Source organism: Anneissia japonica, unplaced genomic scaffold (genome assembly GCF_011630105.1).
Source record: "Anneissia japonica isolate Jap-2015-1 unplaced genomic scaffold, ASM1163010v1 scaffold288194_len294098_cov161, whole genome shotgun sequence".
Taxonomy (NCBI): domain Eukaryota; kingdom Metazoa; phylum Echinodermata; class Crinoidea; order Comatulida; family Comatulidae; genus Anneissia; species Anneissia japonica.
Window position 1 is genome coordinate 60543 of NW_022756127.1, and position 25002 is coordinate 85544.

Sequence of the window (25002 nt, forward strand, 5' to 3'; positions counted from 1 at the left end):
TCTGGGAGAAAAAGCACAATTTGTCGGGGAGAAAAAAAATTATGAATTTTCTACACATTTGTAGACTCTAAAATCGAATAAATAAGCCTTTGAAACCATTAAATTGCCAATACATTGTTTTTGAACCGTGATGTGCTGATTTTGTCAAGATCTCATTACCTTCAGTTGTAGTTTGCTTTTGAAGATTCAATTCGTTTTGAAATTACCTTCGTTTCAAAACTTAAATGAATAAACCGAGAGATAAATCAAAATTTATTTGGGTTAATAAACTTAAATATTTCTCGTGTGCACTTAATTGTTTCACTTAATATGAAGTTATAAATAAACAAAATCAAATGAAAGTTTAATTACCGTTCGACGAGAACTACTGAGCCTCCTCAGTTGAGAATGAGTGGTGAAAAAAGCTCCATTTTTAATTATTGTGTCTATTTAACTCCCCGTTAATGTGATGTAAGTTTAAATTCAATGCGTATTGATGGCTATATATTACTTGCATATTAAAAGTTTAGATACCAACTTCCGAATAACTTATTTTATCGATAGGATTCTGTACATTCGGTTATAATTAAATTTCGCTGATTGGAATATCCTTCATAGTTCCTTAATTAGTTTGTAAGTTAACTTCGTTTTCAAACATGAACTGATAGAGATATGAATTGAAATTGATTAGGTTAAATAGATTAACAACCCCCGTTAGTTTGCTATTGTTATACACTTTAAGCAAATTTAGAAATTAGTACAATACTAAAACTTCAGTGTAATTGGCATTGTTTCATCAAGGAACACTAAACCTAGTAACCTGGGAATGTCGAGTGAATGTAAACTTCTGTGTGCAGAAAGATTATTATTAGGAAATATCATTGATGGTTGACCTAATACTTGATGACTAATATGACAACTGTTCAACAGACTTGGATTAGAACCAAAAGTTTATCATGTAAAGATATTTTGCGTTTGTTAGAATTGATTTTGCAGTAAATCTGATACTGACTTGTTCACAATCTAACGTTATGATTAGTAAATTCGCGTATTGTAACTTTCTGTCTGTTGTAAATGTAAATTAATGTACAACAATTCGATTGCAAGTAGACATACACTACGCTTGTTTATGCAAATCTAAGCATACATAATTAAAAATAAATAAATAGTTGGTCTCATTTACATCCACTATTATAATCTACCTGTACCTCACCTTAAATAGTTCTTTTCCAAAGAAAAGTGGACCGGCGCCATTAATGGCTGTAAGATGCAGTATGTTCCTGTCTTGCCCGTCGACACGATTATAGTCTGCACCACGTGACAGTAGGAGGCGCACTGTTCGCCAACCACCGCGTGCAGTTGCCAATAGCAAAGGAGTGCGGTTGTGCTTATCTACCGGATCTATATTCGAACCCTGGGGAAAAATTGTGTTTTTTAAAACTATAAATAAAATGAACATTATTATATTTAGTTATTTGTATTTTACAAAAAAAAAAAAAATTTTGGAATATTAATCATAAACTGATTGTTGAGTTAGAAGACCTCTACTAAACAGTTTTAAAAAGCATTTAACTTGCTTCAACATTATTATTATTACATTTTAATATTGCATAACAAAATTAGGCCTATTACTTTCTGAGAATAATAAATTAAACATACTGTATATCTGAGGATTATAATTGTTACAGTATCTTATACAATAATAAAATAAGACATTATTAAATATAGCGCAATAAATATACAATTAATTATATTATATTTCATTTGTAAAGTATTTTAAGCTATGATAGTATTTATAAACACAATTAATTATCCATCCTGTTTTGGCCTAGAATGTTAATAAACTATAACATACATCTGTTGCTTCATCTGGTTTACAGAGTGGCAAATTTATTAACGGTTGTTTTTAAAGATGGCATGCTAATAATATATTGACCCTAATCTGCAGATCAGCTACTGATTGAATAACTTTATAAAATAGTATTTGTAATGTAGACTAATTAGATTTTAAAGTTCGTTGTGTTAAGTAACCTTACCTCATTAATCAGAAATCTTACAAGTTCTTCATGATCAAACATCGCGGCCCTGCAGTATGAATAAAATTAGTTTAAAATAGCAGAAATAGGACTATTGGAGGTCAATTGTTAATCTATATCCTGTATTTCTGTAGTTGAATTCCCATCATTCAAATGCTATTTAAGATTTGTTTCAAGATGTGAATAGTGACTGTGTTTTGAAAAAATTATCACATTAGTAAAATTGAGCATTCTGCGAAATTTGATATAAAAAGCCACGTTTCATTTTGTTTTTAAAAAATCTATAATAACGGTGATATACAAATATACATTATTATTAGTTGTTTGATTGACTGACTGATTGACTGATCAAAGTATTAATTGATTGATTGATTAATCAAGATCTATTGATTTATACAGATCGATTGACTGATTTACTGATTATTACTCGAGATTGATTGATTGATTAATTGATTGATTAATTGATTAATCAAGATCGATTAACTGATTTACTGATTGATCACTCGAGATCGATTGACTGACAGATTGATTGATTGGTTGATTGATTGATCAATCGAGATCGATTGACTGATTGATTTCTTATTACATTGAATGAGTAATGGTTTAATTGCAGTTACTCTATCACTTTGCTCACTTGTGTATCGGTGTTTGATGTTGGCTGTCTTTCATCTCAAGCAGATGCTTGCCTGGCTGTCTTTCAAGCATGAGCTTCATGATGTTTAGACATCCTAAAGAACAAGCAAGATGGATAGGTGTTGAACCGTCATCCTGAAAAAAAATTACATAAATGATAAATATAACTGGTTTTGCATATACGAGAAGGATAAAGGTAATCAGAGTACTTGAGTCGTAAAACGCATTTATCAATAATCGCCCGCAAACTGATGACGCGGGTTATTAAGACGAGAAATGCTAGCTTGTTGATACAACACTTAGAGTGTGTTGTTTATTTGAGATGAAATTGACCACCAAACTCAACAAAACAGTGTTGACTTTCCAACAAACAACATTATTAAAATGGGTATACTAAACACATCACAATAAGTAGGAAATTTAATGAAGGTAATGTACATCCCTTGTAAATACAGAAGTCAGTAATGGATTCTATATGATTTCAGATAATTCTGGTATTACATGTAGTAAGTTTAATTAACAGCTAAAAATAAAAAATAAAAGCAAACTTTTGCAGGGTGAGTTGACAATAATAATTATTATATACTTTCTGTACACCATGTGACATAATATGCAAAAACAAATCTCAATTCATGTTATTTGCTTTGAAATTGAGAAGAGGAAACTTCCTGTATTTCATAGTAGGCTTAATATCCTTGTATACTTATCCATAACCAATGCATAAATGCAAACATAGTCTAAAAGGTAGACAAACTTTATGCGTAGAAATATTAATGAAGACCCATTCTACATGTAAATTTTTTCTATGCATAATGTCGACCTATGTTTAAAAGAAAATGACTATAAGTCCACGCTTGGATTGTCTCACACTGTGTTTGAAACCTCTGGTTACGGATTGCTGATAAAAGCAAGATTAAGCTACTTAAACGAGCTCTTTTTCGACGGATTGTAATAGGGATGACGATGTATTTGCTGGCCGACCTAAACGTAATGCGTAGCACAGATTTTCGTAGTGTACCGGTAGTTCAACAGATTGTTTTTATCAAACTTCGATGAGACATTTCTGAACAGTAGCTATCTATAGGCATTTCAACATTTTTGCCAGGGTAGTTTAGCAACGGTTCAAAACATCAAGTCATATTTTACAGAAAGAATTCAGATTCTTAATTAGTTGGCAAGGATGGTAGACTAGCATGGAAATGAACAATTATCTTTTGCAGTCTCCCGCGTCAGTGGGAGTTCTATAGTTCTTTTCAAGCTATAATGGTAAAAGTAAAACTGTTACTAAAACTCATTAAAAAAAACAGTCTACAAAACGAGTCCACTTTCAGAAAGTGTCTGATATATGGTTAATGCTTGGGTATGTTTATTAGGATGGATGAAACACACCAGCGTTTTTTTCATGGTGTTTAGCTGCTTTAGTCTCTAATTAGAATAATAAAGATAAAAGACATTTGTTAAAATGGGACCACAGAAATGTGGTCTTAAATTGGAGGTTGTCTTTAATTGGAGGGTCTTCAATTAGAGGGAGACCTGTATTTTAATGAACAGATTCATTATTCTGTTCAATGGAAACAATATAATATAGAAGGATACTGTAGGCAGCTAAAATGATAGTTAAGTTTGCAGGGACGCTGGAAGAAGTAGTAGTTCTTGTATAATATATTACCCTAGTAATTTATGCAAAACAAGACCATATTCTAATTTGAAAATAACTCATTTGTAGAACATCTAAACTGTTCTTGGGTGGTTTTGGGTTCAAACCCCGATAAAAATATTAGGTTTCTTTAACAATATAGGACCAAATTGTAAGAAAACCATTACAACAATTGCTAAAATACGTACGTAATGCATAGTTAATAAGACGTTCTCTTTATGTGGGCGTGATCCTCTTAATTTAATTACTGAATGCGCTTCATTTGATGCTCTTGAGTAGAATCAGCGTCTATATATCTCTCTTTATAAAGTACATTTACAAAAGCACAAGGCATTAATCAAATCTTTGAGGAGGCTCAACAAGCTAAATGTGAACAAACCATGTACACACTACCGAGTAGTTATATTACGCGTCAATAACACCCAGGTCTACTACTCCATTACAATAGAATATGCGTAGGAACAGGCCTAATAACGGCGGTGGGAGTGAATGTATCATAAAGTGCATACGTATACTTGTTTAATTGACTTAAATCTCGTGATTAAACATTTTCGCGTAATAAGGGCGTTATAATAAAGTGTATTTACCTCAGTTGCTCGGGATTTAATTTAAATCTTGCAAAATCACTTCAATATGACTGTGCGCATAATAAAAGCTGTCATAAAATTCATAGTGATTATATCGCATGTAAGGTCGACGCAAAATCGTAAGCACTTGGACATCGGTGAATTGATTAACGCGTATTGTAAATAGAATGTACGTTTTCTCGAAACCGTAGTAATTTTTTAGGCCTGCAACATTTTCCCATAAAGAGTTTTTAATAGAAATAATAACAATTCTAATACCAAAGAATTATTTTCATTTGAATGATTTAAAAAAAAAAATTGTAATTGTTGCAAACAATTTGGCATTTGGCGACGAATTGTAACAAGATTTTACGTGTATTTTTGAATAAAGTGAATAATAATAATAATAATAATAATAATAATAATAATAGTAATATAGCAATATAGATAGCCAACAAATGATCACAACAACCTCTAGTCACTTTACCGTATCGAATGCCGTTATTAAATTTACAAACATTAATATACTAAATATTAGGTTTTATGGCGTTCTTTTCAAAATATCATTTCTATACAAGGTTGATCGTAAATGCAGTTGAAAATGCAAAAATTTGGACTTATTGGTCCATATTTGCAATTATTCCCATTACGATTTACGTCTAGACCTGATAATGATTGTCGTATAGTTGAGATAATAACGTTTTAAGTCAAGTTATGCAGGCTTTAAACGTATGACCCCACATCTATCATCTGTAGTACAAACAATGATGACAATATTGGTAAATAAACTCAGCTTGGTTTTTCCAACAATTACAATTGGTACGGTAGCATTACTCAAAATTGCACAGCATTGAAACACATCACAAGAAAATTACTGAAATTAACTTATATTTAAAGGTTCGCGTTCAACAGTAGTAAACAATATTTTTATACTAAACTTTAACTACCCTTGTAATAAACCAATCTTAGTTCAATATTGAGTTATCATTTCATGACAATCGCCCAACGTATTTTAAAGTTTGGTATTTTCACAGGAGTCTGTAGTGAAGTCTAATTATATACACCACAAAGCATACCTGAACCTAATGTCAAATAATAGTTTAATCTGTATTTTTATGGGTACTGTATTTACGACTTTTTGGTCATAACAGACCTACTTTAAAGATGGAATATAACTTAAGCCTACATCATAACTCTCCTTTACTACTGTACGTTACTATGATGTCAGCAATGGCATCGACTGCCACCATTAAAACCAATACATATTTTCATTATCATAAGCATATTATATTGTTTTTTGGAGTCATTAATACTACAATTTACAGAATGATATGAAAGAAAAACTCGCTTAATTATAATATTAATCACAAACACGCTGATCTGGTACAGGTCAAGTAAAAGACAAACACCGATATTTCGAAAATGATGTACTGTACACGAAATTAGATTTTCTGCCTCTCTCATTTTGCAAATGAATTTTCTGTCAATTACCCTAATCACTCTTTGCAAAATTGATGAGGAATATAAATGATAGAAATTAGTTTACCCAGGAGAGAGTAATTAAATGGAGAACTTTTGAACTGTACATCAAAGAATATAACCCGAATTACACCGTTGGATTACATAAGCAACTAATGAACAGAAAAGGCAAATTGGATCATGCATGTCTAATATTACTTATTTATGCAAGATTTTCTCTACAATATTAATAATAATAATAATAATTATTATTATTATTATTATTATCGTTATCATTGTAGTTATTAAAATCATCATTGTCATGATGAGGATGTTGAGAAATATCATGGATGATAATGATGATGATGATGATGATGATGATGATGATGATGATGATGATGATGATGATGATGATGACGACGACGATAATGCTAATAATGATAAAGTATAGAATAAGGATAATGATAACAAATGAGGTAATGATTATGATAACGATAAGATTACAACAATAATATTAATTATTATAATCTTAATTGTAATAATAACATTAATGACTGGACGTATAAGTACGGATGTGACTGAGATAAGGATTATGCATAAACAACAACTGAAATTAAACAAACTGTGACGCCGTCTCCTTAAGCGAAAGTGACAACTTTCTAAAAGCAATCAGTAATTGTTGAGCATAGCACTACCGTGATGGCTCTTATTTATAAAGGATTATCGTACACGTTATATACTTACCATTTAATTAGCATGGTTGATTACTATAGGTCACGTGTCAGTAAATACTCTGTCAGTATTCATTAAAGTACAAAACGCTTCACATTAGTCCGTCAAATACTTCGCTTGAATTTTTTAAAAATTAGCTGATATAACAGCAAAATGTAGCAGTGAAATTGGAAAAAAAAAAACGGAACTACACAATTTATGTCGGCTAGCCCCTATAATCTCAGTAGATTGGAAAAAGGTTTAATACCTGGTTTTAAGTTAATATGATGGTTACCAGTAATTCTGGTAATTTAAGTTTTTCCAGGAACCCAGAGGTAATAAATACTGAAAAATGTTCGCATCTCAGTGTCGACGTGGTCTGCACCCTCACTTTCAGTAGGTCTAGCCCAATTTATAGAATTGTAGAACTTCTTATTCGTTGTTGTTTTTTTTTTTTTTTTAATAATGTGAATAACATCTATTTTAGTAAAGAGCGCCACAGTATGATAGCTTCTTTTAATGTTATTTAGTATAGGTTTGTGTGTGAAATAAATATTTTGCAAAATTGTATTATTTGATTTCTTTTTTTCCAACGCCTGATTGGGTTCGCTGTATCAAAATACAATAATTATCCTATAAGAATTTTCATAGATTCAATTCTTCCCATTCCATGATAACCGAAAAAAAAAAATATTTTATATAATTTTTTTATCATTATTATAACTGAAGCAAAACTGTTAGCTCATTTTACAATCAAAATCATTTTGATTTGTTAAACCAGGTCAAACGCCGCAACATCCGGGAGTAAATCATGCGTCAGTGCCATAAACTGTTATTTTGCCATTTAAATCTCCTCAATTAGATAACACAGATGAAAGGTTAGCATTGTAAATGTGTATACCTTTTGTGCTTTGTTAAAACCTGAGACTGTCTCGACAAACACTAACAAAATTGAAACAAAAAAAAAATTCTACAGTTATTTTGGCTTTGTTAAAATACGAACTATTTTAGATGTAAAGCTTTAATTTGATTTGAAAAAAAAAACAATAGTTGATTCAGAAGTCTGGTCCTGCTCGGTGGACTAGTGTTTAATTCGGGATATCAATGTTTTTGCCGTTTTATAATGAATTCATTGATAATAATCGAATCAAAGCTAGGCCTACCTGCTTCACATCCAAAGATACACCAAAATCCAGACATAGTTTGACAGCATTAATGTCGCCGCCGTTGACCGCACAGTGGAGGGCTGAATTCTGTTCTTTATCCAGAAGGGACAGCATGCTCATCCTGGTACACCCAGCTTTCTCTCCTGAAAAGATGGTACAGGCACTGATACTATGTCTAAGATGCGGCAGCAAGGTTAATCATTATTATTATTTATATATATATATTAATTTTATGCCCTATTTTAACAGAATACAATCAAATATTACATTAATAATGTATTACAGCATATACTCTTTTAAATTGGTATTAATTAACTATTAATGTTATGCCCTATTTTACCAAAATACAATCAAATGTTAACACTAATAAAGTACTATATTATATGGGTTTTAAATGGTTCTTGAATAATTTTATATTGTTTAATAGTTTATAAAAAAAAAATATTCATCCGAGTTTTAACATAATAGGCATATGCTTATAAAGTTTTGACTATTTTTTTTAGTTTAAGACGAATATTGAGGTGGTTGAACTTTGATTAAAGAACATTAAAAATCTGCACCTACAACCTTGACAGATTTTTAGCCTTTTATGGTTTTGTTTTGTTTTGTTTTGTTTTGTTTGTAAAATAAAATAGCATTAAAAGTTCTTGCATTGCGTGTGAATTAGTTTTCCAATGTAATATTTCCTTCAGTTAGAGCCAGCCCATTACCTATTTGAGCATAGGGAAATTTAGGACATAGTTCCCTTTATTAAATAGTTCTTAGTAGTAATAATTATCATCATGCATGTTTTGTCAACCCAACGCAACGCAATTTTGATGTAGGTAAACAAAAGCAAGATAACAAAAACAATTGCCTTTCTTTAATCGAGTCTTTTTGTATACCTTGTTAGCAAGCCCTCCGATCGCCAATAATGCTGATTTCAATTAAAAATAAAATTTTGCTTTTAGCCAATTAGCGTACCCTCCGCCACGAACAAAAAATGAAAATTTCAGTTCGCTAAAGAAAGCATTAAAAAAATCTCGCCTTAAATGTAAAATTTCTGTCTTTAACAAGAATTATTCCATTTTCATTTATAACGTAGGCTACGTGCATAGAACAAGCTTGATGGCACATAATTTTACATGATCACGTTCTCTTGAGTGAACGATAAAAAGATAGTTCTTAGACAGACCTTACAGTATTAAGCTAGTTATGGCGCAATTTATATCTTATATTTTTAAAGTAATTATTATTAATAACTTAAAAGCGCAGGTCTCCCTCAAATTAAAGACTCCTCAAATTAACGACTACATTTCTGCGGCCCCGGATGAAAGTCTTTTATCATAGCTGTTCCCTCTAATTATGATTCCACCGCTTTAGAGACCAAAGACTATGGTTTTGGCGCACCCAAATAAAAATTTTCCCTCCAATTAAGGACAACTATAAAATATATAGTGAAGTTAATGGTAATTTTTCTATAATAAATTGTGTTATATGTGACTTACACATACAAGCCAATGCACTGTTTTATGTACAGTGTTTCGTGTACCGTACATTGAACAATGATAATTTGAGTGGCATATGTTAGTAATATTGTAATTAAAAGACGAGTTATGTCTGGCTACAATGAAATGTTTTATTAAGAATTAATAACAGCATGCAGTAACAGTATATCCTGCACTCCCATACAAGCAAGTAAGAATCTCTCGAAATAAACCATCTCCCGCAAATTCATGATGACATTTGCATACTTTTACAAGTTTTTACTACTGTATTATCAATTATCTCAAGAAAACTCCTTTAAACAGATCTCCCGGATGTGGATTCTCCCAACTTGGGACTCCTGTTGAGTCTTTATAGGAATTCTAAACATCAAAAGACCATGATTTGACAGACCAAACTGTAAATGTTTTACTACTTTTAAAATATATAGTAGTGTTAGTGCAGTAATTCTTTTTTCTTTTCTTTTTTACAGACTATAGACATCAAAATAATCAAAAGCCGATGTTATGTGATGATTACCAATAGTGTTAGTAGGACGTTGAAAATTTGTATATTTCTAATTAAATGGACATTTGTGGAACACGAACGCAGGGTTTGATGTGTGGTTACCTAGAAATGGTTTACAATCAATTAACAGCGTGCAGTAATCTATTTTAAAACACTTGGAGCAAAACATTCAAACATCTGGTAATGTATATTTTCATGGTTTTGGCAGACTGCTAAAAATGTTAAAACTTATAGTATTTTTTTAAATATGATAATGATATGATGATAGATATACATCCAAATAATACACAACATAAAATGATGCATAGGCCTACAGTGCTCTATATTGAATTAGTAGGACGGTGTTGTTAGTAATGTAATGGTGAGTGGGTAGAAGGACCGCATTGATATGTGACTACCGGAAAATGGTATATTATTAAGAATCATTAACAGCATACAGTAACTGTACATCCATTCTAAAAATACTTGGGATTAAACAATCTTAAATTTACTATATCATTCTTTAATTTCACTCTAAACAGAGATAAATAAAGACGACATTCAGAGTGCCAGTCTTTAATTAAAGGGATTCTAATTAGAGACCAATGCTGTTAAAGTCTGCTAAAATCCTGGTCCCAAAAGTGGTCTTTTACTGAAGAGAGACCTGTAATGTTATTTAACTTTAGTTTAGGCCTTGTTTATCGTACCTTCCTTAAACAATAGGTCTAGCACCCTGGACGATGCGTGAGTCGCTGCCGCATGTAAGACGTACATCCCATTAGCGTCTGGTATAGTGATTTTGGCTTCTTTTCTAATCTGAATAAATACCAATAGTAACGTAAATTAATTTTGTGAACAGAACTTCGCATGTTTAGGTAATATATAATTAGAGAACATCAATATTTAAACGAACGAATAAGAAACGACGAACGAAGACGACCAAAAGGGTTAGGCCTACCAGTATTTTGGCTGTCTCTATATTATCTTTAACCGCGCAGTAGTGAAGAGGTGTCTGGCCAGCATCTCCGGTTAAATTTATATCAGTCTCCCTGTGATTGCTCAGAATCTATTAACGAATAACATAAACATTATTAATAATAATAATTAATATCCCTAATGGCAATATTCATCGATAACCACATTAGAATAATATCTCGAGCAAATGAGACATGTTTTCTTGAAAGATCAAAATAGGTACACTCAGTCTAACCTAGTCATTTGTGCAGAGTAATGGCGGGCGGTCACACACTGCGTCGTACGGCGGTCGTACAACTGTAGCACGACCGTCGGCCGACGAATTCAACTCCATATGAGCGCTACACGACGCAACCCGCCTGCTGATTTTCGGTGGCACGCTGAAGGATCGTTATTATGCGCTGCGCGGCATCGTTGCGTTATGTTCTCTATAGAATCGCGTCGGCCGACGACGTCAGACGCAGTGAGTTCCCGGCTTTAAGTCCCGATGCATTTTTATAATCTTACTTGTAAACAGGGTATTACCTAATGAGATAATAATGACATTGTTAATGGCGAAAATTGACAACAAATTATGAATGGACAGTGTACAATGCATGAATGATTCATAATTACTCATGGTGATTTACAAATCTCATTAAATAAATCTTATTTCAAGGATGGTAAAAACCACAGTACAGCATGTAATATAAAGCACCTGACGTCTACGAAAAAGCACGTTATGTGTTCATCACCTGTGATATTTTGTATATTTATAAACGCACATACTTAATATGGTATTGGTGCGTGAACCTTTTTTTTTTTTTATAAAAGATTAAGTGAACTTTTTTTTTTTTTTTTTTTTAAAGATAAGGTGTAAGAAATCTGCCAAAACAAAGACGTTTTGCTAATTTCAATTAAGAATGATTGGTGAGATTGAACCTATTTGCTCTATGTTAAGGTATAGCAACTTTAAATCAATTTCACCAATTTAAATTTTTAATTGTTGGTCAATATGCAACTACACTAAAGTTAGGCCTATAACAACCTTAATTGTTCAGACTGTGGTGGGTCAGATTCAACATATTTGCTTAATAATAGCTGTCGATGCCTATACAAAAAATACTAATGCCTACAACATAAGCATGCAAAGCACTCTTCTGATTTAACCTATTTTCTCAATGCTAAAGAATGGAAACTGTAATTCTAATTCAGAATATGAACTTACAGCCACAATCCTGACACACTCTCTATCACATCCAATGTGAAGAGGTGATTGATGGTTTCGTTCATCACCTGTGATATTTTGTATATTTATAAACGCACATACTTAATATGGTATTGGTGCGTGAACCTTTTTTTTTTTTTTATAAAAGATTAAGTGAACTTTTTTTCTTTTTTTTTTTAAAGATAAGGTGTAAGAAATCTGCCAAAACAAAGACGTTTTGCTAATTTCAATTAAGAATGATTGGTGAGATTGAACCTATTTGCTCTATGTTAAGGTATAGCAACTTTAAATCAATTTCACCAATTTAAATTTTTAATTGTTGGTCAATATGCAACTACACTAAAGTTAGGCCTATAACAACCTTAATTGTTCAGACTGTGGTGGGTCAGATTCAACATATTTGCTTAATAATAGCTGTCGATGCCTATACAAAAAATACTAATGCCTACAACATAAGCATGCAAAGCACTCTTTTGATTTAACCTATTTTCTCAATGCTAAAGAATGGAAACTGTAATTCTAATTCAGAATATGAACTCACAGCCACAATCCTGACACACTCTCTATCACATCCAATGTGAAGAGGTGATTGGTGGTTTCCGTTTAGTGCGTTTGGATTGGCGCCATGATCCAGCAGTAATTGAGCGGCTTCAGGTTTATCATGCGTTGCTGCCCAATGCAGGGGTGTGTTTAGTGCCGAATCCGGTAAATTGACGTCTGGAAAAAAAATGAATAATATTTAACGTGATAGTTTCTAAAGCATAATTAAGTAGATCATTTTGACATGGTTAATTAGAGATTTTTTCCTCGACAAGATTCATTAAACTGATTAGTACAAGTGATTAATGTGTTTCATAGTTATTATTATTATTATTATTATTATTATTATTATTATTATTATTATTATTATTATTATTATTATTATTATTATTATTATTATTATTATTATTATTATTATTATTATTATTATTAATATTATACTGTTCACCCTCCAATGCGAGACCACTTTAGGACCAGAAAATTTAGGGTGGTCTCGGGGTCGGTCTCCAATTAGAGGGTTAGTGTTTTGTTAAAAGAGTGATCATGAATGTTATTTGGTTCTTTGAAAAAATGACGTCTTGAATTAGAGTCTCAGAATTAGAGCGTCAATGACGTAGCCAGGATTTTCAAACAATGTGGGGCAATATCAGATTTGACAAACTTTAAGTGTAAATTCAAATAATGTGGACCCATTTTCATAAAAGTTCTCCCATTTTACGCAAAAAGTATGATTAATCTGGACCCATTTTCTTAAAAATTTGCCCATTTTACCCAAAATATTAGAAATCTGGACTCATTTTCTTAAAAGTCGACCCATTTTACACAAAATATGAGAAAAATGTACGTGGACCCATTCTTTGTGGACCCAATAGAAAAATTGTGTGGGACTATCCCAACTGTCCCAGAACATTATTATCGTTACCATTTGTATTAATGACTCTTGATTATTATTATCATTCTGCCGATTTTATGTATCTTTAATCTTGAAGATCCAATCACCATTACTGACCACCACATACAATAAATATATCGTAAATAAATCCTTTCAATGATTAATAGTATTAGTAGGTCTATAACGTTTACTCTACATAATAATTACGGTATGTTAGCTTAGGGAACGCTTTTTGTGTAAATTTGTACAGTTAATAAGGTATGACAATATGTTATCTGATCGAGGTTTTTATTTGCAGAAAGTCAATATCCTCTGACTGACAATCTAGCAATTGACCCGTTATATACAAGAATATAGTTTCCTGATGGTACCATACGCCTCGACACATACGACACGAATGTATGCGATTCAAGTTAAATAATTTATTATAGAATTTCTGTTGTCATTCTTACTACTGTATCATATATAAATAGTGATACGAAGTGTTTAGGCTTAAATAATCTGGAACGCACATCTTTGCCACGACTGGAACCAACCCCACTCACTAATATAAGACGACGAATAAAGGATCACATTGTCCCAATTTAATATTGGCAGGGATTTCAGATTACTATACAACAATCTCCCCGTTAAGAAGAGTTGTAAACATGCCAATGCTTTTACAATACAGCTATTAAAATCTCTTAAGAAATGCATAGATTTTAAAGCAATTGTTACTTGGATTTCAGTATTATCTATAGCATCACTTCCATTTTGTAATTAGCAACTGTACTTACTGTGAATTGAAAATGACATAATATACAGCTCATTGCTAACGACACCGGATTACGTTTATTGGATAAATGATATTATATATTTCGCATTTGTAATGTTGTGTTATTGATTTGTTCGTTATACAACTGCTGGACAAAATTCACGTCATCGTACTTTCATGTGGTAATGATAAAACCTGTGCAGTACCTGCAATTAAGATGTTTCCGCTACATGTCAATGGAAACGAGTGCTAGGAACATTTTAATGGTATGATCGTCTGTTACACGCCTGTTGTACAGTATGTTAGCATTGTAGTTAGTTAATCATAGAAAAACGGTCCTATATATCTTTTTAACACCAACCTTTCAATACGGTATTTTTAGAAATACAGGAAAGTCAATAGAAAATTTAGAAACAATTGTTTATAAATTGCAGTTAAATAAACAAAATAAACATAGAGTGACAAAAAACTTAATATCGATAACATACTTAAAATCATTATTTCAAAACAAAAAAATACTAAATTACGCGTGTTATGATGGATATTCATTATTTCCGATTTTATGTAATCGATAAAATACAGCACACAATGTTGCGATATTTTCAAGAAACAAATCTTACTCCAAAAACCTATTCTGTTACCTGTTTGAGCTAAAAGTAAAATATCTTCTTCAATATGTGTTCAAACAAAGATACATTAGTATGCAGCAGCATACTAATGGTCCATATTAATTTCGAGTAATTAACCGCCGTGCATTTTACATCATAAAAATTAAAAGAAAATAATATTCCGATTATTTTACATTTTTGCGTTATGAGAATGCCTAAATTATTTTTAAAGATAAATAATGTTTAATATTTTGACAACACATTATTTTTCACGAAAAATTATTAATAATACATAGGCTAAATCACAAAATAACAATAAAAATATAATTACAGTAAGTGCATGCTTATTAGCTAATTTTCTAAATGTAACCGTTCGTCAATTATCAGTATTTAGTGCTTTATTATTATAATATAATAATATAATAAAAATATTATATTAAATGTTATTAGTTAGTTTCGAATTAATGTCCAACTTTAATAAAACACCTTCTTCGGACAATGAATTGTAAATTTGTCGATAACATCCGCCTTCACGTCGTAAATCCGATTAAGACATACTCTACAATGACAAATGCATTTGCAGAATACCTTTCTTCAATAACATTCTCTATTGTTTACAGATTATTCAGCATAATCCTAAACTCTATTGCAAGGCATGACTAATTTTGTTGTTTAGAAACATAATTTGTTCAATGTTATGAATCGAAGCCACCGACTGTGGCCCTGGTATATGATGAAGCCTGGGCGCCCATCGTCGCTGGTAGGTTTATGGCAAATTCTTCTGAAGCTACAGCCATTAAACCGTAAGAGTACAGTGTAGTCGTCCAAATAGATGATATTATTTCATCCTTTAATCATTTTTCGCCCTGGTATCCTGGGCAATAGTTGATTATATAGAAGCAATTGAACTTTCCCACCCTTGCACATTCGTGAAACAACTCTAGTTCTTGGACGCATTGCAAATAAGTATGATATGCCCTCATCTTCACTGTAAAAAATAGCGAGGAAGATTTAAACGCAGAGCTCCACACATTGTTGTCCCGTTTTTGGTGTCATGTTTAAAAGAGCTCAACATGTTTAGGCATAGCCTAATGTGCTTAGGATCTTGGGCATAAAATGTGTTTAGGTATTTGACATAATGATGTCAAATACCTAAGCAAATGGTAAACACGTCAGAAACCTGAACACATAGGCACGGTCAAACAGGATACAATTACCTTGGGGTTTTGCGTTTATATCCTCCATCAGTGTAAGAAGTTAACGACAACGCCAAAACGGGATCCCCAAAATGCCATTTATGAATCAAGTAAATAGATAGGGCCATATAGGCATTAACTTTGAACTGGCGTGCGGTAATGCTATAGTTAATTATATATTTATATATTATATCATTATTCTTTAACGTTTGAAATACATCATTGACAGTAATGATATATAGGCCTGGTTATAAACCATCCTGTAGTTGTTTGCATTTCTTTAAAATTGTAAGTAAAACAAGAAGCGACGGTAATGGTTAAGCTTGTCGACTAAAAATGTCAATTAGTTAATACGAATCCTGTATAAGAATTGTCGAGTAAGATGGAGAAATACGTATATCACCGTTTCAATTACTTTGCTGTCTAATCTTCATCTGAGCCTCCTGATGACTACGCTAACCAAAACGACAAGGAGATGAGTTTTGTTAACCACAGCTAGGCCTAAACCAGAAACCTGTTTAATTGTTAGATAAACAAGTGATCTTACCAACATCCTGAGCGATGAGAAACTCCATAATGTGGACATTGTTGCCCTTGACGGAATGGTGCAGCACCCCGGCGCCACGCTTATCCTTGAAGTTGATAAGATCAGGCTTGCTGTGAAACAGTTCCATAAACTCATCGTAATTCCCTTTTTCGGCAATCTTAAAAAATGGAAGTAAAGTAAAAAAAAAAAAATTAAGTGTATTACGAATTGAATAAAACTGGATTGCTCGGATGGTTAATATTCCCCACATTTAGAATTCTTTATGGCAATACAAAGCTCTGGATATACTCTTAGTCATCAACACCTCGGGAGAAGATGTGTGTTAAAAATAGATGATAATCATTGTGTGGAGCGGAGATATGTTTGCCCTTAGTTCTATTCTATCAAATGCCTCCACAGGTTATACGCACTATCTTCTAGGACTCTGTTAGCTTTAAATTTCAGTACTCAGCATGGAGACTCAAAAATATTTCGATATAGACGTTATACAGAAAGGCAGTTTTCTAAGGGGGTGGGGAAGGGGGTAGCGAAATTCATATGGCACCGGTGAATCCTATCTGCTCAATTCACCACTAAAGATGCCACTGCACTGAGGCTTCGGCATGCCGGTGGTGATGTTGATGATGATAAAGATGATGATGTTGATGATAATAAATATGTAGGCCTATGATGATAATTTTGATGATGATGCTGATGATAATCACCATAACGATGAGGATAACGACGGTGAAAGCCAAGTTGTAGTATGACTTTCTATAGTTAGACAGAACACGAATTTATCACAGCGAGGCTAACAACAAAATCTATACATAATGGTGTGAATGCGATGACGATGTTTGCTGATGATAAATATTATAATTATCATAACGATGATGAAAGCCAAGTATAATTGGTAGTATGACTGATAATAAACAGCTACGAACATATAAAAACAAGGCTGAAGAACTTCACCAAAAAGACATATTTATACCGAACGGAAAGCCTGCGTATCGGCTCGGATGTAACAATGATGGGTCCTGACCTTGAACACAAAGAACTAAATCTTCGTTTGTAAAATCACAATGGTCAAATAACACTCGAGTGTTTATGGATTTAAAATAAATTCACTTAACCATACCGACTTTGTAAAATAGTAGCTCTTCACTAGGCTTCATCAGTATTAGTAGTAATACAGGTTGTAATCAAACACAGGCGTAATACAATTTCATGCTCCGGAAAATCAAAAACTGCCATGATTATAACACGTCACTGCACGTCTGAGCAGGTTTGATTAATATATTGTATACCTCTTCCATAGATAAACATCGTAGTATAGAAGATGGTCCTGCCACGCGTAAAAGCAATTTAACATTTTTAAGGCATTCACGGTGTCAGATTGTTTTTAAATTATTTCTACTTTAAATATTTTAAGGTACTTAATCAAACTCCGGGCAAATATTTACTTGTTAGTACATGAGTTTTAAAGCCATGCCCTTATCATTGAACTATTAGGTGTCGTCAGACCATCTTCTTTCATGGATCAGACTATTCTTCGACTCACGATACAACGTGATCTGACATCAGTGAATCGTCACTTAATTACCCCACTTCCAAATACATTAAAAATTAATCTGATCTGATCAAATACGTTTTGTTGAGTCTGAAGGCAACGATACGATCATAGTTTTGAACTCTATTTTAGGGTTAATGCACAAATAATTTCAATCAGACTTGGAATATAGTTTACGGATACTGCTTTAGTGGACTACCGTATATAATATTAAAGGTCTAAGAATAGGAAATGGATACAATCGGCCTAGCCGCCTTGGTAATGCAATGAAATCATATAATATTCGTTCTAGTCTATAAAACTGTAAAACCAATATTCTGATATGACTTTTAAAGCTTATATAGGCATAAAAACAATGGGAAGGTAATAAGGGGGTAGTATGATAGGTTACAATATACTCTAATTTTGAGGGTCTAGGAAGAACATTACAATATATTATTGTATCATTTTATACGATTTTCGATATGCCCACGGGTACGGTCTTGTTATATACAATGTATTTAAAATCACGAAAGGCCAAGTACCTCTTTCTATACTATCCGTTTTAAATCATACTAAGTATTATACAAAGCGCGCATTGCTATATTATACGGTAGGCCTAACTGTAACTGTAGATCTCTATAACATGCATCACATACAGTACATTCAATTAAAAGAAATTATAGATACATTACTTTTAGAATATAAGCATCGCTTAATTTGTCGTTCCAACCCTGTATCATCTCCATGGATATTTCCGAAGTTGTATTTGAAGGCCTAGCCGAGGAATGCAGTTGCATTGCTTCCTCTGCTTCGATTCGAGTTTGAAAACCTCCGATGTATGTTCGCCTTGCAATGCCCACTATCTCGCTTAATCGCCGTAAGCCACTCATCGTAATGCGGGTATGAACATGAAAGTAATCATCAATAACTCCGCGTTTTGTTCAGTGCCTTATAATTGCGCGTCCCAAAAGTGTTTTTTTCGTTCTATTAGGCCTATACCGTTTAAGCGGTTGAAAGTTGGAATGCCGAACATAGTTTATGAAAAATAAGCAAACTGTTGAAAACCAAGTGTTTCCGAATATATAAGAATGTTCATGAACTCATATGAGAGCCTCAGCAATCAGCATGATGAAGCAATCCTCACGAATGTACATACCAACGGTGGCAATTATTAGAAAACTAAATTGCAAATCAATTCTTTATCTTCTCATTAACACAGATTAAAAATATCTTCGAAAACAGCCTCTCCTAATAACCATATAGTAGTTTTCATTATTTCTTCTGTTCGTTCCAGTGTCACCGTTTATTTCATTATAAACGATTGCTCATTGTGTGCTGTTTATTAGACTGACTTCGTATTGGTCAAATGCTGTGTGACGTCATTTATATTTAAATTTGTCATAATAGGATGCAATGGTCACTTTGAATCAAATAACTTACGGCCTACAATGTAAAAGCTAATTTCAAACGATACCTTAAACCATGGAGGTAGGCCTATAGGCCTACTCTTTTTGTAATTGAAACACAAATTACTCATTTTGCCAAATACTGTAACTTTCTGATCGAAAGAATTCAAATTCAAACATATATTGAACAACAGTATACTCAATTGCATTATTTAACGTTTAAGATCTGGTAATACGCATCCTACACTTCTTGCATATGAAGGTAACTAATTATTTACGACACTGCATGAGTGCCGTATATCGCTTTTAGGATCATTTCGCAGAGAAATTCCGTCGACAGAAATCGTACCGGGTTCTGTAAACCCATGGTGTCGTCAGCATTGTAAGAGAGTACATGATACGATTTAAGGAATGTCTAGGATGAAAATATTAAACAGAATATGGTATATAAAACACAACTTTTAAACCACCCCAACCCCCATATAAAAAGAACAAAGGTCTAAAGAACCTCATTGAAACTGACTTTCTGACAGCGATTTTAAACCAAGATGAAATTCATTTCAAGACATTGTAACAGATCCCGAGCTGATGGTTAGGCCTACTGTTGAAAGATTTTCTAAATCTAGGTGCATCGATTGGAAGAGGGGATCTAGAATGAGCCAAGACGAACGATTGCGCGCTCTTGCAACATCCCGGATGTAAAATCAACTAATGAGATGATATCAGATCGTGATCTCTTATATGACTGACAAGATGGTTGCACACTATAGATTCAAAGCATTTTCCCGACCAATGCGCGTAATAAAATATATATCACCGGCTCTATTATTGATTGGTACCACATTTGCCAACTTCAGTAATTTGGAAATACCTAGAATTTAATAAATTATTTTCAGTATGGCAAGTTGCTAATTTACATAAAATAATAGCAATTTGACCTGGTTGATAAAATACATCAGACCTATGGACATTGTCAATTTTGAAGACAAAAAAATTAAGAATGATTGCACGAATATCATACTAATCGATTTCTATGTACGAGTGTCTATAATTTATCAAGAATAATGATATGCAAATAAAATGTTACCTGGGAATGCTGACCTATCAGTGATGCTCATGAATACGTATACAATCATAAATAGGTCAGCAATATTATATTGATTGGCCTAAAAATAAATGCTTTGATGACACATTTATTATGTACATCAAGTAGTAAATATTCAACATGTTTGCATCAAACTGCCTTTTTAAATACTGTATGTATTGAAGACAAAAATGTATCTACCCACATTAAGTAAACGATTATTACAAATATCCAACTCTGCATTAACGGTATTACATTGCAAAATAACGGTTTTGTTATAGAAGCTTCAAGATTAAGCTATATCCGTATAAAATACTGAAATAGGAGGATATTAAAAAAAATAAATACATTTAAAGAGCATTCATCAGCGCAGACTGCAAACCGTATACATACACACATACATATACTGCATATAGGCCTATATACTATATCTATATCTATATATATACACACATATATATACCTTATGTATATATATATATATATATATATATATATATATTGTGTATAAAATTACAAAGGCGTCAAGATAAAGCACCTACTTCATAAGTAAGATGTTGTACAAAAGAATATATTTTAACATACTGTCAAATAATTTATGTGCATTTATCTTTCAAACGGTTTCAGTTTTTCTATTTCACAATTTCATTCAAAATATGGACAATCATCCATTTGATTGTCTTAAAGATATTATACAAGGCTGAACACAAACCTTATACATTACAGCAAAGTTGTAAAACATATTATGAACTTGTCCACCCTGTTCGTCTTATCAATTAGTAAGGCATGCATGATCCGTCATTATTGCAGAAAGTTACTCTTCATCAATGAATTCAGAAAAATTGAAAATTATGGAAGGATTAGAGGATTTTCCTATTGAATGTTTTTTTTTCTACTTAATACTGCTTCACAAACGCGTGGTCATTCGTTAAACATTTGTAAGCAGCGCTTCAATAATAATATTCAGGAAGTATGCTTAAATTCGTTAGGTAAATGATTGGAATGCATTGCCAGATAATGTTGTAAGGGTAGACTCTGTAAAGCAATTCAAATCCACTCTTGCAAGAGCACACATCAACCTTGTATATCAACTTTGTATTTAACCCGACCGAGCTACTTTTGAGGATGGTTGTATAAGCTGGCTATCTTGATTTATATTATATGCAAATATGTGTTTTTAGCCGTACCTATTATGTAATGGAGTGTATCTGGTGGTATTTGTATCCGTTTAACCATGAAGCCTCTGTGGTCTAATGGTTATGACGCTCGCCTTGACAGCAAGAGGTCGCAGGTTCGATTCCCACTAGAGGCATTTTATTACACAATTGCTTTATTCATTTATTTACAGGACTACATTCGTTGAGAGCTATGCTACACGATGTATTATTATGTCCTTTATCCGAGCACTGTATTACCTTTCTTTGATGAGTTATATATAACTTAACAGTGTTAACGGCTATCTTGATTTATATTATATGCAACTATGTGTTTCTAGCCGTACATATTGTGTAATGGGGTATACCTGGTGGTATTTGAATCTGTTCAACCCTGAAGCCTCCGTGGTCTAATGGTTATGACGCTCGCCTTGACAGCCAGATGTCGCAGGTCCGAGTCCCGCCGGAGGCATTCTATTACAAAATTGCTTTATTCATTTATTTACAGGACTACATTCATTGAGAGCTATGCTACACATGTATTATTATGTCCTTTATTCGAACACTGTATTTACTTTTCTTTGATGATTTATTATGAATTAACAGTGTTAACGGCTATCTTGATTTATATAATAAATCAATAATGTAATAATCCCGTTCGAATATTACAAATTCACATATCGTTCGTTTTTGCATTATAGCCCATCTCCATGTTGAGTTGGGTTTCCCCCTCCATTTTTTTTTCTTCTTTCGTGTACCTACTCTTGTATCATTCTTTGTTGAGCATGTACTTAATCCTCTATCCTTTAAAAACCTTATTACCCGACACATTTTGCTAAAATATTAAAATAGGAAGTTTTAAAAAAGTTGTTAAAAAGTGTCACCACGGAGCCACACTCCTCTTATACGTACTATGGTAGTACTCCTTATACTTTTAATAATGCTTTTGTTTCCGCCGAGGTGCACACACGTGAGTGTCAAGTTTAACAATCTGAGGTGCTATTTTAAAAATCATAGTACCAATAATAGGCCTAAGCTATATTTTTTACTACAGATGCTTGCTGATCTCATCTATGAAAAATAGTTTTCTCAACTTAGAACTGTAAATCTGCGAGGTATGAGCACTGGATTTTGTCTCATATATAAAAGAATTGCCGGGTTTGCGTTCGGCAATAAACAACTTTCGAGGGATTACCGGTTTTAAAAAATCAAAATAGATTTGTTGCGTTTGTCTTTCTTATAAGAGAACCAAACAGCATCGTTCGACTAGTTATTTCAATTGGAGCATTTTGTAAAAGCAGTAGGCATGTATCTTTGTTAATTGAACTTTGTCATTCCGATGTTTATATTTCTTTATCTTTATTGATATTTTTTCAGTAGGCTCTTTAGTTAAAGATCCAATTTTTTATTCCTACAATAAAATGCATCAACAAATATTCAGTTACAGTTCAGTTTTCATTTACTTACGTTGTAATGCATCCCAGTTGATAGGGATTGGGTTGGAGGAAGTGATGATTACACATTAATCACTTCCTCCAAACTACCCCCGGTCATTCCCAAATTTGGGAATAACTAGGGGTAGTTTGAGGAAGTGGGTAATTAGTTACGCAGTACTCACTTCCTTCAAACAATACCCCCAAAACATTTGAGCGTGGGCCAAACCATCAAGAAGGCTCTAGATTTTAAGTCCCTTGAACATTCGTTAATATAGTAAACATTAGCGATATTAAACTAATGTATAAATCTTCTCAAGTTTCAATCTTGTATAAACATTTTTAATAACAATTACTATACAGTAGGCATATGGAGTTTCCCATAACTAAGGTGCATTTACCTCAATTATACAGAAACGAGAGCACACTTTTTCCTATATACACGCTTATATATTAACTTATACACATAATCATACAAAGAGGCTGAACTCCTCATACCGTAATGTATATTGCGTATTAATGATGCACATAGAATATGTATGGAAAGCTAAATTGTCGTTGCTAAAGATAATTTTGTTAGGCCTGACGGCCGGTTATGGTCGGGATTGTTTGAATTTATAAGCAAATTACACATATTTTATGACTGTTTTAAAACGTAACATAACGGTATTACCAATTACGTCTGCTAAATTTCTCGTACTGGTCTTGATTTGTAGTTGATATTCAGCAGTGTGTAATGCGGATATTAATCACCATTTACGTCTACCGTCCTAAACATAACAATATCTTCGATCTGAATCTATTTAGCTGTTTTTTGAACAGATGGTTTGGTAATCCTGGATATAGTATTAACAAATTGATGCCTTACGTTATTATCATTATTGCTTTAAATGTTAAGGAGGGGCGCGATGTCGCTGACGAAAGCCCCAGAAAAAATATCACAATTTAGGGGTTTCAAAGGCTTATATAATCGATTTTTGAGTCTGTCTACTAATATGTAGAAAATACATCTACATTTGTTTTTCTTCCCGACGAATTGTGGTTTTCTCTCCGACGGGGGTGGGGGGGGGGCGCTGTCACCAACTGTTGTAGCAGCCATCGGTTGCATAGTGATATGATCAGTATACGTGTGCGTATTTACATTTAGCTGTGCGTATGCTGATTTTTGCTCCTGCAGTACGGGTTTAATCACACATCAGCAGTACAGTACGGATAAGATAAATAACTATTGTGTTATAAAAAAAAATAAATAAACATTTCAGCATTCGAGAGGGAATACAGTCACTGACGTCCTGTTTGGTCGGTGCATGCAAACAGGTAAAATCGTGCGATGATTTCATAAGGCCAGGCTACGGCCTATGCCTATAGTAATAGTATAGGAGGAAGCCCGGGCGGCCTGCCTGGTCGAAGGCCTACATCTAAATTTGTTCCTTGAGTCTTTAAAATAGGTCTAGAATATTTCTATTAAACGTTCAGTTTGTTGTGTTTATGAGGGTCG

At 32.9% G+C, this 25002-nt stretch overlaps 1 protein-coding gene across 1 annotated transcript in view; it reads right to left on the minus strand.

Annotated features, from left to right (window-relative positions):
- LOC117124105 (transient receptor potential cation channel subfamily A member 1-like) overlaps positions 1-25002 on the minus strand; it is a 59418-nt gene that overhangs the window by 24561 nt on the left and 9855 nt on the right. Inside the window, exons 3-10 of the mRNA XM_033270245.1 lie at positions 16897-17053; positions 12901-13076; positions 11136-11243; positions 10885-10993; positions 8204-8349; positions 2650-2783; positions 2016-2064; positions 1193-1393 (exon numbers count right to left, since the gene is read on the minus strand). Coding sequence (XP_033126136.1) covers positions 1193-1393; positions 2016-2064; positions 2650-2783; positions 8204-8349; positions 10885-10993; positions 11136-11243; positions 12901-13076; positions 16897-17053 — 1080 coding nt within the window. The remainder of the gene's footprint in view (positions 1-1192; positions 1394-2015; positions 2065-2649; positions 2784-8203; positions 8350-10884; positions 10994-11135; positions 11244-12900; positions 13077-16896; positions 17054-25002) is intronic.